Genomic DNA, 16583 nt, shown 5'->3' on the forward strand with positions numbered 1-16583 from the left:
CCATGGCGAAATCCTTGATGGAATCGTGGGGTTCCGTTCCCAAGGTGGACATGGCTATTGCCAAATTGTCCAGGCACACTCTGGTGCCAGTAGATGATGGGTCTAGTCTGCAAGACCCCATTGATATGAGGGCAGAGTGCACTTTAAGAAGAAGCTATTCTGAAGCTTCCGCATCTACCGCACAATTAAAATTAGCGGCCAAATCCATGGCCCTGGTGTCAGCAGCCCGCAGGCCATTATGGCTCAAACCATGTGTCGCTGACAATGCTTCCGAATATAACCTGTGTAGTCTCCCCTTTCAGCCGGACCGCTTGTTCGGCTCAGAATTAGATAAAATCATGGAGGGCCTCTCCGATAAGAAGGGCAAAAGTCTTCCCCAGCAGCCCTTTCGGGGGCGGGACAGGCAAGACCGTGGCGGTAGGTCTGGCCAACACGCAAGATCGCGTAGAGACTGGGGGGGGGGGCGCAGCAAAGAAATTCAAAGCGCCCTGGCAGAGGAGCCAAAGCCCTCCTGACTATGGGCCTCCCCCAGGCTCTTGGTTAACCCTCCTGCCGTCCTTCCAGAAGTATTTCAGATCCCTTGCCCCCTTGTACTTGTCGGGGGCGTCTGGCCCACTTCAAGGAAATTTGGGCCCAGGAAGTTCTGGACCCTTGGGTCCTAAAGGTCATATCCGAGGGCTACCTAATTAGTCTCAAATCTCCTCCCCCAGACAGATTCATCACCAACCAGCGCTTACAACCTGCCAAGTAGGCAATTCTGGAGTCCTACATTCAGGACTACATTCTGAAGGGCGGGAGGAGGAGGTTCCGGCAGGAGAACGGGGCTTAGGGATTTATTCTCCGATTTTTCTAGTCCCCAAAAAATCTGGAGATCTCCGGATGATTATCGATTTGAGATTTTTCAATTGATATATAAAGAAAGTAAAGTTTTGTATAGAAACTATCAGTTCAGTGGTTCACGTTCTCAATCCTGGAGACGTGATGGCAACTCTGGACCTCAAGGATGCGTATCTTCACATCCCGATCCTGCCTCCAGGAAGTATCTCAGGATCGTGGTCCAGGTCTCAGGGGTCCGCAGGCACCTTCAGTTCGTTGCCTTGCCCTTTGGGATCTCTTCTACTCCTCTCACCTTCACCAAGGTAGTGGTTTTGGTGGTGGCAGCTTTGAGACTTCAGGGACTGACCATAATTCCTTATCTGAACGATTGGCTCCTAAAGGCCTCTTCGGTTCCAGTCCTTTCCCACCATTTTCATATTGCTATCTCCTTTCTGGTACGCCTAGGGTGGATCATTAACTGGCAGAAGTCGAACGTGAGCCCGTAGACTTAGGTGACCTACCTAGGGTTTGTAGTCAACTCATTTGGGATGTCCTTCCAGTTGACTCCAAAAAGAAGAACTCGGATTCAGGACCTGGCAAGGTTCTTATCTGTTCCTCGTCGAGTTCCTATCCGGACTCTCATGAAGATGTTGGGGCTCATGTCAGCGGCTGCGGATGCAGTCCCTTGGGCTCTGTGGCACTTCCGCCCTCTACAGTGGGAGGTCCTTTCCAAGTGGGATGGCAGCCCTGCCGGGCTAGATTCCCGGTGCTCCCTGTCTTGTCAAACTCGAAGCTCCCTGAGATGGTGGTTCCATCTCCTGGGCGGGAAGTCTATAACTCAGCCATCCTGGGTCATATTGACAACGGATGCGTCCCAAGTAGGCTGGGGCACTCACCTAGATGATTCCCCAGTCCAGGGGATTTGGTCTCCTCAGGAGCAGCTACTCTCTTCAAATCTCCGCGAGATTCGAGCCATCCGGCTAGCCCTCCTTCACTTCGCCCCCTGAATCTGGGGCAGGGCGGTGAAAGTACAGTCAGACAATATGACTGCGGTTCTGTACATCAACAAGCAGGGTGGCAAAAGATCTCTACCCCTCCTTTCGGAGATCGGGGTGATTTTTCGGTGGGCAGAGTCGAACCTTTTCCACCTGTCTGCCATCCACATTCAAGGTTCCCTCAATATGATCGCGGATCGCCTGAGTCGCGGTCTACCGACGATGGAGTGGTCCTTGCATCCGGAGATGTTCAGGCAGATAGTCCGCAAGTGGGATTTGCCAGAGGTAGATCTCATGGCAACGAGGTTCAACGCCAAGGTGGAGAGGTTCTGCTCCCTCTACAGGGAGGACAACCCCCTGGCGATAGATACTCTGTCAATACCGTGGAGGTTCAGGCTGGCTTACATCTTCCCTCCGTTTTCCATGATACCGAGGGTATTGATGAAAATCCGTCAGGATTAGGCCTCGGTGATAGCCATCATACCGTTTTGGCCCAAGAGATACTGGTTTACCCAACTCATTCAGATGAGTCGAGAGCATTATTGGAGGCTCCCCCCTCAGCAGACCCTGGTGTCGTGGGACACTCATCTCTGCCCAGATCTGTACAGATTCAACCTGACAGCCTGGAGGTTGATCAGTCCCTTCCCTGAATAGAAGGGCTCTCAGAGTCGGTCCTGAGAACATTGTCACATTCAAGAGCAGACTCTACCAAAAAAGCCTACTCCAGAATCATAATGATCTTCTTGTCTTGGTGTGCCTCTAAACAGGTGGCGTTTGCAGATCTGCCCCTCTCTGCGATACTTCAATTCCTGCAGGACAGCCTTGACAAAGGCCTTGCTCCATCTACTCTGAAGGTCCAGATTTCTGCCATTTCCACCTGCCTCAACAGATCCTATTTTCGGGACCCACTCATCAAACGCTTCCTCAAAGGAGCTGAAAGATTGAAGCCTACAGTACTGAAGCCCATCCCTCAGTGAGATTTATCAGTTGTACTCAAGGTGTTAGCATCTCCCCCTTTCGAGCCTTTGGAGGAGGTAGATTTGAAATTTGTGATGTTGAAGTTGGTCTTCCTACTGGCGGTAACCTCGGCTAAGAGGGTCTCGGAGCTTCAAGCTTTCTCGGCCCACAAACCCTATATCATTTTTCTACAAGACCGGGTTCTCCTAAGATTTCTTCCATACTTCAGGCCCAAGGTTCTACTGTTTCAAAACATCAACCAAGTTATTTCATTGCCAGTTTTGTATTCTCTCCTTCTACCTCCTCCAGAGATCCAGTCAAACATCCGTTGGATATCTCGAGATGCCTCCAGATCTATGTGGATAGATCTATGGAGTTCAGGATAGATGAGAACCTCTTTATCCTGTTTGCCGGTAAGTCTAAAGGCCGTAAGGTGTCCAAGACTTCTATTAGTCGCTGGATTAAGGAGGCCATAAGAGAGTCCTTCGTTTCTCAGGCATTGGATCCTCCAGAGTTTGTGAAGGCCCATTCCACTAGGGCCATCTCTACTTCTTTTGCTGAAAGAAGTCTCCTTTCTCTGGATGTAATCTGTAAATCTGCCTCCTGGAGCTCTGAATCTACCTTCATCTCCCACTACAGACTGGACACCAGGGTAGCAGAGTTTTTGGCCTTTGGGCAGACTATTCTTAGTTCTGCAAGGCATGAGGGCCCTCCCTAGGGGTTCTTCTTGCTTTCTCCCCATCTGTGCTGCTGGTAGGACGTAAGGGAATCGTTAATTTCTAACGATAATTTGTTTTCCCTTAGTCCTAACTGCAGCACACAAATATCCCACCCTAGTAAAGTTATTCTTGCTATAAACACAGTGGGCTGGGGGGCAGTTCCCTCCTTTTGTAGGGAAGTAAAGTTTATTATTGGTACTTGGGCTCATTAAACTTTCGCCGGTCCTACCAGTCCACGGGGGGTAGTTAACCCCCATCTGTGCTGCTGTTAGGACTAAGGGAAAACAAATTATCGTTAGAAATTAACGATTTTGTTGCACAGGGTGTAGAAAGTCAAGTTCCTCAGGCTTATGTCTGCTCACTGGTGGACCCTGTTCATCTGCAGTGTGTGGTGGCAGGAAGCTGACCAGTGTGAATTACAACAGCCACGTGTTACTTCTTCAGATTGTTTTTTTTTTACATGTAAAACCCTATTACTTTTTATCCGAGTTTTCAGCTAGTAGACCTGCTCCATCTACCAGGCACCTCTTGAAGGCACCTGACTGTAAACCGGCAGGTCTCACGCACCCGGCCATGGTGTGCTGCCACCTAATTTTTATACTTTACAACATTCATTAAACTCTGGGAGGCTTTCAACAGTAGATTCTAGGAAGCTATACAAATCATGTACATTTCTATTGGAGAAGAGGCTTCATCTAACTAAATTCTTCAAAATGGCTGCCACAAAAGTGGTCCATGTCAGTTATAACCAGTATAATAACTAAATGATTTTCCTATTTCATGACGTAAAGTCATAGTTTTATTAAAGACACGGAGGCGAGTATTGCTATCTCCTTCTTTACTTTCCACCAATAGCAGCAAAGAAGAAATTTACATAATCATAACAATAAAGGATCCACCCCTCTCAGATCCTATAATAAGCAGTGTCCTCTTAGTAACTTCCTCTTTCTTTGGAACCGAAACACCAACTTCATAACCGGAACTGGAACCGAAACCGGAAACTGGAACTGGACCCGAGAATGATAAACAACCGGTCCATCACGCCGTAGAACTCAAGCCAACATGGCTAACACCTCCGGAAACCGGGAGCAACGCAGAAGTCCATACTTCGTGGAACCTTCAACCTGAAACAAAGCAAATAATATAGCCAGTGTAAGAGGCAGGCAAAAATTGAACAAAAACCGACCCAGGAAACGGTCGTACATTATAAGGTCGCTGAAAACAGAACCATAAACAGTCAGCAATACAACTATGCAAGTATACGTAATAAATAACCAGAATCGACAATGTAAACAGTCCAACAAATTAAAACCACAAAAGGGCGGGCAGGAACAACCCAGGGCGGGCAATACTCGCCTCCGTGTCTTTAATAAAACTATGACTTTACGTCATGAAATAGGAAAATCATTTAGTTTTACCTCAAGACACGGAGGCTCATATTGCAAGTTCAAAGCTGATCAATAATCGACGAAAACACATGAGGGGGCGGACGAAAATAAAATTCTCTGAACGTTGCGGCCGTAGACCAGTCAGCCAAGCGCAAAATGTCCTCCAAACGAGCCCCCGAAACGGCCAGGGCAGTGGCAGCCGCGCCCCTGGCCGAATGAGCGGTAAAGACCGCCGTATCAATCCCAGACAGGGACATGACCCACTTCATCCAACGCGCCAACGTGGGACTAGACACCGGGCCAAAAGGATGGCGGATGGAGAGGAACAGTTGCGGAACGTCCGCAGAGCGGTGAGTCCTAGTACGCGACTCATACTCCCGCAAACAGGCTACCGGACAGAGCGCCGGGGAAGACGGGAAACAGGGATAAGAGACAGACCGAATATTAGTCTTAGTGCGCCGCGTAATGTTAAACGTGACGCCCTCGGGAGAAAAGGACCTAGCGTCATGATCCAAAGCCCTGACATCGGAAACCCTCTTACAAGAAATGAGACAAAAGAGGGTCAACAACTTGGCAGACAGTTGCCGGAGAGAAAGAGCCGCGTTCTCAGGCCACGCAGAGAGAAAAGAGAGGACCAGGGAAACGTCCCACGTAGTGGTGAAGCGAGGCCGAGGAGGCCGAGCCAAGCGCGATCCACGTAGCAGGCGTGACACCGAAGGGTGTTGACCCGCCGGAACGCCATCAAAACCCTGATGAGTCGAAGAAATCGCTGAACGGAACAAATTAATGGTCCGATAAGCCTTTCCCGCCTCAAAAAGGGATGTAAGGAACTGCAGCAAATGGGTCACAGGCGCCGAAACGGAATCAAGGTTCCGTTCCACGCACCAGCTAACCCAAGCTCCCCAAGCTGCCCGGTAAGATTTTCGGGTGCCGGGAGCCCAAGCGTTGTCCAGGAGGCGTCTAGTTGCCTCCGAAATGCCTGCGACCTCTCCGGGAGTCCGGAGATCCGGCACGCCAGGAGCTGAAGGGAGCCGTCGAGCAGCAGGGGGTGAGGAGCACCCAGAGGGCCCTGGAGGAGATCCGTCCGACCCGGAAGGAGGAGAGGCACGTCCGTCAGGAGTTCCAGGAGAACCGGGTACCATGCTTGAGTCCCCCAGAAGGGGATCACCACCACCAACTCCGCAACCTGACGACGAACCTGCAGCAGCATCCTCGGGATCATGGCGAAAGGAGGAAACGCGTATTGCAGAGCCGAAGACCAGTCCTGAAGGAACGCATCCACCGCCTCCGGATCCGGGCGCCAGCTGAAGAACCTGGGAAGGTGAGTATTGAGCCGTGACGCGAAGAGGTCCACGGCGCAAGGGCCCCAGGTATCCGAGATCGTGGAGAACATCTCCGGCGCTAGCCTCCAGTCGCTGCCGTCCGTGAAGCAGCGGGAACTCCGATCCGCCCGGACGTTGTGTAGACCCGGAAGGTACTCCGCCTGCACCATGATGTCCCTGGAGAGACAGTAGGACCAAAACTCCTTCGCCAGTCGCGCCAAGGTAGCCGACTGGGTGCCGCCCAGGTGATTGACATAGCGGACCGCCGACACATTGTCCATACGTAATCGGATGCAGGCATGCGCCATGCCATTGGAGAAACTGCGGATGGCAAACGAGCCCGCCAGGAGTTCCAGAGCGTTGATGTGAAGATGGCTCTCGGCCTCCGACCACCGACCCCCGGTGGAGACACCTTCGCAGTGGGCACCCCAGCCCAGGAGACTCGCGTCCGACTCTATCGTGAATTCCGGTTGAAATCCGAAGATCGCTCTGCCGTTCCAGGCTTCCAAGTTGTCTAACCACCAACGAAGTTCCTCCCGAGCCTCCTGATCCAGAACCACCATGTCCGCGAACGAGGCCCCGGAACGAAGGTGAGCAATCTTCAGGCGCTGAAGGGCCCGATAATGGAGGGGGGCTGGAAACACCGCCTGGATGGAGGAGGCCAACAGGCCAATAATGCGAGCCAGGTGACGCAGGGACAGGGACGACGCTGAAAGGGCATGTCTCAATTCCTTGCGGATCGTCCGCAATTTCTCTGACGGGAGACTGACAGATTCCGCAACAGAGTCCACCGTGAAGCCCAGGAATTCCATCCGTCGAGACGGCGTGAGGCAGGACTTCTCGGGGTTCAGTAGAAAACCAAGAGCCGAAAGGAGGTCCGACGTCCATTGAAGGTGCCGAAGCAGCGCCGCCTGACATTGATGCATAATGAGGATGTCGTCCAGATAGATGACTAGACGTACACCCCGACTCCGCAGCCAGGCAACGACCGGACGCAGGAGCTTGGTAAAGCACCATGGCGCCGAAGAAAGGCCGAACGGGAGGCAAGTGAAGCGCCACACTTCGCCCTTCCACAAGAAGCGCAGGAGATCCCTGGACGAAGCGGCTATCGGGACCGTCAGATAGGCATCTTTGAGGTCCAGTTTCACCATCCAGTCCCCTGGGATCAGTAAGTCCCGAAGGAGGTGAATACCCTCCATCTTGAAGTGGCGGTAGCGCACCACGGAGTTCAGGGCCCGGAGATTTATAACCGGACGCATTTGCCCACCTTTCTTCTGAACTAGGAAGATGTTGCTGAGCACGCCCCTCGGGGCGGAAGGGGCCCTCTCTATCGCCCTCTTTTGAAAAAGGGAAAACAGCTCTAAGTCCACGAGCTCTCTGTTTGGTGGGGCTAGGGGAAGTGGTGGGGGAGAAGGAATGAGGTTCGGTGAACCCGTGAGCTCTATGTGGAACCCCTGTACAGTGGTCAAAACCCACGGGTCTGATGTAATGCTGGACCAAACGTGGAAACAAAGACGGAGTCTGCCCCCTACACAAGGAACCAAAGAAGCCCCCACTGGGGGAAGACTTACCGAAGGACTTTCGGAAATTGGGATTTCCCCGGACAGACCTCGAACGCCATTGGCCGCCTCTGGCCGGAAAGAACGGAGGAGGATTCCTTTGGTCCTGGAAGGGCGGTCTTTGATTGAAGGAGCCTCTGCCCGAGCTGCGGGCCTGGAAACTGGAGCGGCCGGACAGACGGCCCCTACTACTGCCGGCCCTAGTGGAGACCCCTCCCTGAAAGACCCTTCTCATGGAGGACTGGGCCTTGTCCAGGGCGGTAAATGCCCCTACGTATCTGCTGAGGTCCTTAATAAAGGAATCCCCGAACAGCAGACCCTGAGCATCCCTTCCTGACTCAGTGAGTGCCAGGTTGGCCAATTTCGGGTCAATTTTAAACAAAATGGCTTTACGCCGTTCAATGGCCAGGGAGGAGTTTGTGCTGCCCGCGATACAAATGGCCCTCTGTATCCAGCCAGTAAGCTCCTCCGGATCTATCGGAGAGCCGTCCGCTCTGGCCGATTCGGCCATCTCAAAAATTTTGGCGAGGGGGCCAAAGATGTCAAGGAGTTTATCCTGACAACTCCTAATTGCGGAATCTAACCCCTTGCGGGGGTTCCAGCCGGTTTTAGCCAAGAACTGGGTCATCTTTGGATCCACAGATGGCGTATCACAGACCTTGTTGGGGATCAATGGTCTGGGGCATTCAGCTCGGAGCTTGCTGCGCGCCTCTTTGCTAAGAGGACGGCGCACCCAATGTTCCAGGTAATCGCTCACATGAGCCACTGGCAGCCACTCCGCCGACCTAGGGTGGTGGAGGGAATCAGGATCAAATAATGGGATGCCTGAGGGGTCCACCAGGGTAGAAACCGTGTTAGGGGCAGTGGCGGAGGCGCCCACGGACCCAGAGGTGGAAGGCCTAGGGCCAGCATCATCTGGAAATTCAGATTCCATCTCCCCTTCAGATTGGCCGCTTGCCTCCGCATAAGCCTCCATATCAGATTCTACATCCGAATCTATATCATCAGTTTGTGCTCTAGCACATTTCCACTTTCGCGTCCGTTCTGCCTGACGCGGCAAGGCTCTTTTGCGCGATCTAAGCGCGCTATCATGGGTGGCTTGAATCACACCAGTCAAGGTCTCCTGGGCAGGAGGTTCAATGGTAGGCTGCGGGTTAGTGAGTACAGGCAACTGAGTAGAGGGGCCAGGGGCATGGGCAGCTAGGGCCTGAGAGATGGTTTGGGATATCATAGAAGACATGGATCCCATTGCCTCAATAATAGCACTAGACACTGAGCGTTGTAGCTCCAGGGCCTGTGCGCTAGTAGTTGGTAAGCTGGGATCCCCAGCAGATGGGGGAGGATTAGGCCCAGCAGGAGAGCGGTCAGAAGACATATTAGGAGTTTATTTAAAGCTACTAAAGTGGCAGACAATCTAACTGGCAGATGCCTGATATATTAGGGGTCACTAAGACCGAGGAGGTGGGTACCTAAAGAGGGGTTAGTCACCCCAAGCGCCGCAGAGCAGGAGCCGAACCGGAGCCGAGCGACAGACGTGCACGGCAGAAAACTCCGAAATCCCGCGAGAGGACGGGCGGGAGTTCCCAAAATGGCCGCCGAGATCCCGCGAGATCTCGGAGCCACGGGAAACCAAGCGCAAGCTGCCGCCGAAACCTAGAGCGCCGGGAACCAGCGGGGCGGAATCGGCGCAGAGGATGAAGGTAGGGAGGAAGGAGGAGAGGCGCAGAGCGCCTCCCAAGTAAAACGGAGCGAAAATTTGAATAAAAACGCGGTGGTTGAGGCAAGGATAGGATGGGGAAAAAAGGAGGGGGCACCCCCAAACGAAAAACCCAATAGGCGCAGGGGATTACAGGTGACAAGGAAGCAACTAGCCCAAAACTAGGGGAATGATAAAACCTGGCAAAGGGCAGAGACTATGAATAATAGACAAGCCCTAAGCAACACAGGGTAATGAAATACAGGCATCATACATGCAAAATTACCACATGAAACACAGAATCAACTTATCTTTGGTGGAGCAGCAAAGAAAGAGGAAGTTACTAAGAGGACACTGCTTATTATAGGATCTGAGAGGGGAGGGGCCTTTATTGTTATGATTATGTAAATTTCTTCTTTGCTGCTATTGGTGGAAAGTAAAGAAGGAGATAGCAATATGAGCCTCCGTGTCTTGAGGTAAAACTGCTACTATGCACTGGACATATATGCAGTATAATGAGTGCTGCCATCTGCTGGACATACCAGTTATAAACGGTGTACAGACTGCTGCCACCTGCTGTCCTGTCCTCCTGGAATTCGCTGCTGCTTTTTTTTTTAAAGAGTTTTGGTCTTGCTGGCTGACATGAGGTGGATCCTCACAGATTGTGGACATCGGGGCCATCTAGGGTTTGCCACGTACTGTCTCCATAAATGTGGAGGTGCCATGTAAGGAGAAGCTCCTTGTGCTTATCAGTGTATTGTGTGTCAGTCATATGTATCTTGTCATCTACTTATGACAACCATAACATGGGTGTTGTGGAGACCTGGGAGGGCTCATGTGATGCTCCTCTTCCCCTTCTTCTGTAAGTATAATATAGATAGACCTTCAACCATTTTCAGAGATTCCCATGGCTTTAGTCGTGCTTGCACACTATTGGTTCCAGTCACCAGAGAAGGCAACTCTTTTTCCTATAGTGTGCAAGCACGACCACCATTAATGGATTGCAGGGTGGTCATAACCATAGAAACAAGCAGTGTATAATGTGATGGAAAAATGAGTCCAGCCAGCAAGGGGAAGCAATATGGACAATCACAATACATTAGGAAGTGTCTTGTATTAACTTCCTCTACATGATAAAGGCCATTTCCCTAAGTGAGACACCCCCTCTAATTAGTACTAGTGGGCAGGGCTCAACACGTACAGAGATGTCGATTTACATCCTTTTGAATATTAGACAACTTCAACAAGAAAATGGAAAATGAAAATGTAATCTGCAGCAGGTGACGCTGATCATTTTAGCACTGAAAAGTGAATCTTAAAAGGTTTGTCTCGCCTCGAACATTGGTGTCAGATAGGTGAAGCTCTGAAAGAGAATGAGAGTGCATGGCGCATGGGCACCCTCTCTCCACTCATTTCTACGGGAGTAGTGTTCTGGCAGTTCCATAGAAGGAGTGGTGGCCGTGCTTCCATGGTGGGCTCTCCACTCATTTCTATGGGACTTCTGAAAATAAACGAACACGCCACAAACAGGGGCACAGAACAAGACGCACTACATACATCTATCCATCTCTTCTATTTACTATTAATATCTATCCATCTATCTATCTCATATCTATCCATCTCTTCTATTTACTATTAATATCCATCTATCTATCCATCTATCTATCTATCTCATATCTATCTATCTATCTCCTATCTATCTATCTCATATCTATCTATCATCTATATCTATCTATCATCTATATCTATCTATCATCTATATCTATCTATCCATCTCCTATCTATCTATCTCATATCTATCTCATATCTATCTATCTATCTATCTATCTCATATCTATCTATCTATCTATCTATCTCATATCTATCTATCTATCTATCTATCTATCTATCTCATATCTATCTATCTCATATCTATCTATCTCATATCTATCTATCTATCTATCTATCTCATATCTATCTATCTATCTATCTCCTATCTATCTCCTATCTATCTATCTCATATCTATCTATCTATCTCATATCTATCTATCTATCTATCTATCTCATATCTATCTATCTCATATCTATCTATCTATCTATCTATCTCATATCTATCTATCTATCTCTCTATCTATCTAATATCTATCTATCTATCTATCTCATATCTATCTATCTATCTATCTCATATCTATCTATCTATCTATCTAATATCTATCTATCTATCTATTATCTATCTATCTCATATCTATCTATCTATCTCATATCTATCTATCTATCTATCTCCTATCTATCTATCTATCTATCTATCTATCTATCTATCTATCTATCTATCTCCTATCTATCTCATATCTATCTATCTATCTCATATCTATCTATCTATCTATTATCTATCTATCTCATATCTATCTATCTATCTATCTATCTCCTATCTATCTATCTCCTATCTATCTATCTATCTATCTATCTCATATCTATCTCATATCTATCTCATATCTATCTATCTATCTATCTCTCTATCTATCTAATATCTATCTATCTATCTCATATCTATCTATCTATCTCATATCTATCTATCTATCTATCTATCTAATATCTATCTTATATCTATCTATCTATCTCATATCTATCTCATATCTATCTATCTATCTATCTATCTCATATCTATCTAACTAATATCTATCTATCTATCTATCTATCTCCTATCTATCTATCTATCTCATATCTATCTATCTATCTATCTCATATCTATCTATCTATCTCATATCTATCTATCTATCTCCTATCTATCTATCTCATATCTATCTATCTATCTATCTCATATCTATCTATCTATCTCATATCTATCTATCTATCTCATATCTATCTATCTATCTATCTATCTATCTATCTCATATCTATCTCATATCTATCTATCTATCTATCTCCTATCTATCTATCTATCTATCTATCTATCTATCTCATATCTATCTATCTATCTATCTATCATCTATCTATCTATCTATCTATCTATCTCATATCTATCTATCTATCTATCTCATATCTATCTATCTATCTATCTATCTCATATCTATCTATCTATCTCATATCTATCTATCTATCTATCTATCTCATATCTATCTATCTATCTATCTATCTATCTCCTATCTATCTCATATCTATCTATCTATCTATCTATCTCCTATCTATCTATCTATCTATCTATCTATCTATCTATCTATCTCCTATCTATCTATCTCATATCTATCTATCTCATATCTATCTATCTATCTATCTATCTATCTCATATCTATCTATCTCCTATCTATCTCCTATCTATCTATCTATCTATCTATCTATCTATCTCATATCTATCTATCTATCTATCTCATATCTATCTATCTCATATCTATCTATCTATCTATCTATCTATCTCATATCTATCTATCTATCTCCTATCTATCTATCTATCTATCTATCTATCTCCTATCTATCTATCTATCTCCTATCTATCTATCTATCTATCTATCTCCTATCTATCTATCTATCTATCTATCTATCTATCTATCTCATATCTATCTATCCATCTCATATCTATCTCCTATCTATCTATCTCATATCTATCTATCTATCTCCTATCTATCTATCTATCTCCTATCTATCTCATATCTATCTATCTAATATCTATCTATCTCCTATCTATCTATCTCCTATCTATCTATCTATCTCCTATCTATCTATCTCATATCTATCTATCTATCTATCTATCTCATATCTATCTATCTATCTATCTATCTATCTCATATCTATCTATCTATCTCATATCTATCTATCTATCTCCTATCTATCTATCTATCTATCTATCTCATATCTATCTCATATCTATCTATCTATCTCATATCTATCTATCTATCTATCTATCTCATATCTATCTATCTCATATCTATCTATCTATCTATCTCATATCTATCTATCTATCTATCTATCTATCTCATATCTATCTATCTCATATCTATCTATCTCATATCTATCTATCTCATATCTATCTATCTATCTATCTATCTCATATCTATCTATCTATCTCATATCTATCTATCTATCTCATATCTATCTATCTATCTATCTCATATCTATCTATCTATCTCATATCTATCTCATATCTATCTATCTTATATCTATCTATCTATCTATCTATCTATCTCATATCTATCTATCTATCTATCTATCTATCTATCTATCTATCTATCTATCTCATATCTATCTATCTATCTATCTATCTATCTCATATCTATCTATCTATCTATCTATCTATCTCATATCTATCTATCTCATATCTATCTATCTATCTATCTCATATCTATCTATCTATCTATCTCCTATCTATCTCATATCTATCTATCTATCTATCTATCTATCTCCTATCTATCTATCTATCTATCTATCTATCTATCTATCTATCTCCTATCTATCTATCTCATATCTATCTATCTCATATCTATCTATCTCATATCTATCTATCTATCTATCTATCTCCTATCTATCTATCTCCTATCTATCTATCTCCTATCTATCTATCTATCTATCTCATATCTATCTATCTATCTATCTATCTCATATCTATCTAATATCTATCTATCTATCTATCTATCTATCTCATATCTATCTATCTATCTCATATCTATCTATCTATCTATCTATCTATCTATCTATCTATCTATCTATCTATCTATCTATCTATCTATCTATCTATCTCATATCTATCTATCTATCTATCTCATATCTATCTATCTATCTATCTATCTATCTCATATCTATCTATCTCATATCTATCTATCTCATATCTATCTATCTCATATCTATCTATCTATCTATCTATCTCATATCTATCTATCTATCTCATATCTATCTATCTATCTCATATCTATCTATCTATCTATCTCATATCTATCTATCTATCTCATATCTATCTCATATCTATCTATCTATCTATCTATCTCCTATCTATCTATCTATCTATCTATCTCATATCTATCTATCTATCTATCTATCATCTATCTATCTATCTATCTATCTATCTCATATCTATCTATCTATCTATCTATCTCATATCTATCTATCTATCTATCTATCTCATATCTATCTATCTATCTATCTATCTCCTATCTATCTCATATCTATCTATCTATCTATCTATCTCCTATCTATCTATCTATCTATCTATCTCATATCTATCTATCTCATATCTATCTATCTATCTATCTATCTATCTATCTATCTCCTATCTATCTATCTCATATCTATCTATCTCATATCTATCTATCTATCTCCTATCTATCTCCTATCTATCTATCTATCTATCTATCTATCTATCTCATATCTATCTCCTATCTATCTATCTATCTATCTATCTATCTCATATCTATCTATCTCATATCTATCTATCTATCTATCTATCTCATATCTATCTATCTATCTCCTATCTATCTATCTATCTCCTATCTATCTATCTATCTCCTATCTATCTATCTATCTATCTATCTATCTCCTATCTATCTATCTATCTATCTATCTATCTATCTCATATCTATCTATCTATCTATCTATCTATCTCATATCTATCTATCTCCTATCTATCTATCTATCTATCCATCTCATATCTATCTCCTATCTATCTATCTCCTATCTATCTATCTCATATCTATCTATCTATCTCCTATCTATCTATCTATCTATCTATCTCTCTCACATCTATCTATCTAATATCTATCCATCCACATACCTCCATCACTTACCTCTGCTTGCTCCACTTGAATGTGACTAAGCTGCAGTACCACGCACATCCACAACTCATGGCACATCCACGTGGCACTGCGCCTTGGTAAACAATGAGAGGCCATGTGCGCTCAGTGGGACGCTGAGGCCCCTGAATAGCGGGGGTTTCAGAAGTCAGATCCTAACGGATCATATTTTACTGGCCTTTGTTAGGGAAATGGACATGCTGTGGGCGCTGTGGTTGGCACTTTTATGGGGTGCAGTTATGACCACGGACTGGGAATATGGGGATGAACTCCTGCCCATGTACTACACATTATGGGGGAGATTGAGGAACAGAGCTGAAGGTCAGTGATAAGTCTGCCTTACGTCATGGCCGCCGACGCTCAGGCCAGTGCTGAACACAAAACTGGCGTCCATTAGTTAATAAATTTGGTGTATTGCACAATAATCTCATTTCCATAAGTGTCACCAAATACACACCTTTGCTTGGTAAATCTCTCATTATTGGACGAGGCTTCAACCTGGTCATTGACATTAGTAGTGGAGAAATGATGGCATGTCCATGGTGCCTTCACGTGTTCAGGTTAGTAGTGGGTTACATATCTATTACACAGGTTCTCCACATTTTTCCTGTCAGACTCCATTTTGTTCAGCCCTCCCTCATGTACCACAGGAGAGAAGGATGTGCAGGCTGTGCCTGTGGTGATGCTGCCATCTGCTGGTCATACACAACCGGTGCAATATGGAGCCGCTGGTCCTCCCAGCCTCCAGGACCACTGCTGATAGGCTAGATGGGGGCAGACGAACCAGGGCATATGCCAGGGGTGTGCCAACAAGCCACTAGGACTAAGGTATTTAGATACAGAGCGAGGGCAGGGAACTTAAAGGGGTTGTGTCACTTCAGAAAATAGCATTTATTAGGTAGAGAAAGTAAATACAAGGCACTTACTAATGTATTGTGACTGTCCATATTGCCTCTTTTGCTGGCTAGATTCATTTTCCTATTACACTGCTGGTTTCCACAGTTATGACCACCCTGAATCCAGCAGCGGCGGTTGTGCTTGCACACTATAGGTCTATGTGTGCTCCCACAGTCCGGGCCACCAGAAACATCGGTGTCTTTTCCTATAGTGTGTAAGCATGACCACTGCTGGTGGACTGCAGGGTGGTCGTAACCATGGAAACAAGCAGTGTATAATGTGATGTAAAAATGAAGGAAGGAATATGGATAATCAAAATACATTAGTAAGTGCCTTGTATTAAATTCTCTACATGATAAATGCCCTTTGCTAAAGTCACACAACCCCTTTAACATTTGCTTCAAGGGAAAGAAAGCCTCGCTACAAATCTGCCCTCTTTAAAGTGAAGACCTAAAAGAAGGAGAGCTCTACATGGACACCC

The 16583-nt window shown here is 45.1% G+C and overlaps 1 protein-coding gene across 1 annotated transcript; it reads right to left on the bottom strand.

The window, feature by feature from the left end:
• Positions 1-4316: 4316 nt before the first annotated feature.
• Positions 4317-9769, bottom strand: LOC122922121. The gene is made up of 2 exons (XM_044272607.1): positions 7910-9769; positions 4317-7221 (listed from the first exon to the last, which is right to left on the bottom strand). The coding sequence occupies exons 1-2, from the start codon at positions 9129-9131 to the stop codon at positions 5720-5722; spliced, it is 2724 nt and encodes a 907-aa protein (XP_044128542.1). The 5' UTR covers positions 9132-9769; the 3' UTR covers positions 4317-5719.
• Between the last annotated feature and the right edge of the window lie 6814 nt (positions 9770-16583).

This window comes from Bufo gargarizans, chromosome 11 (assembly GCF_014858855.1).
Source record: "Bufo gargarizans isolate SCDJY-AF-19 chromosome 11, ASM1485885v1, whole genome shotgun sequence".
Taxonomy (NCBI): Eukaryota; Metazoa; Chordata; class Amphibia; order Anura; family Bufonidae; genus Bufo; species Bufo gargarizans.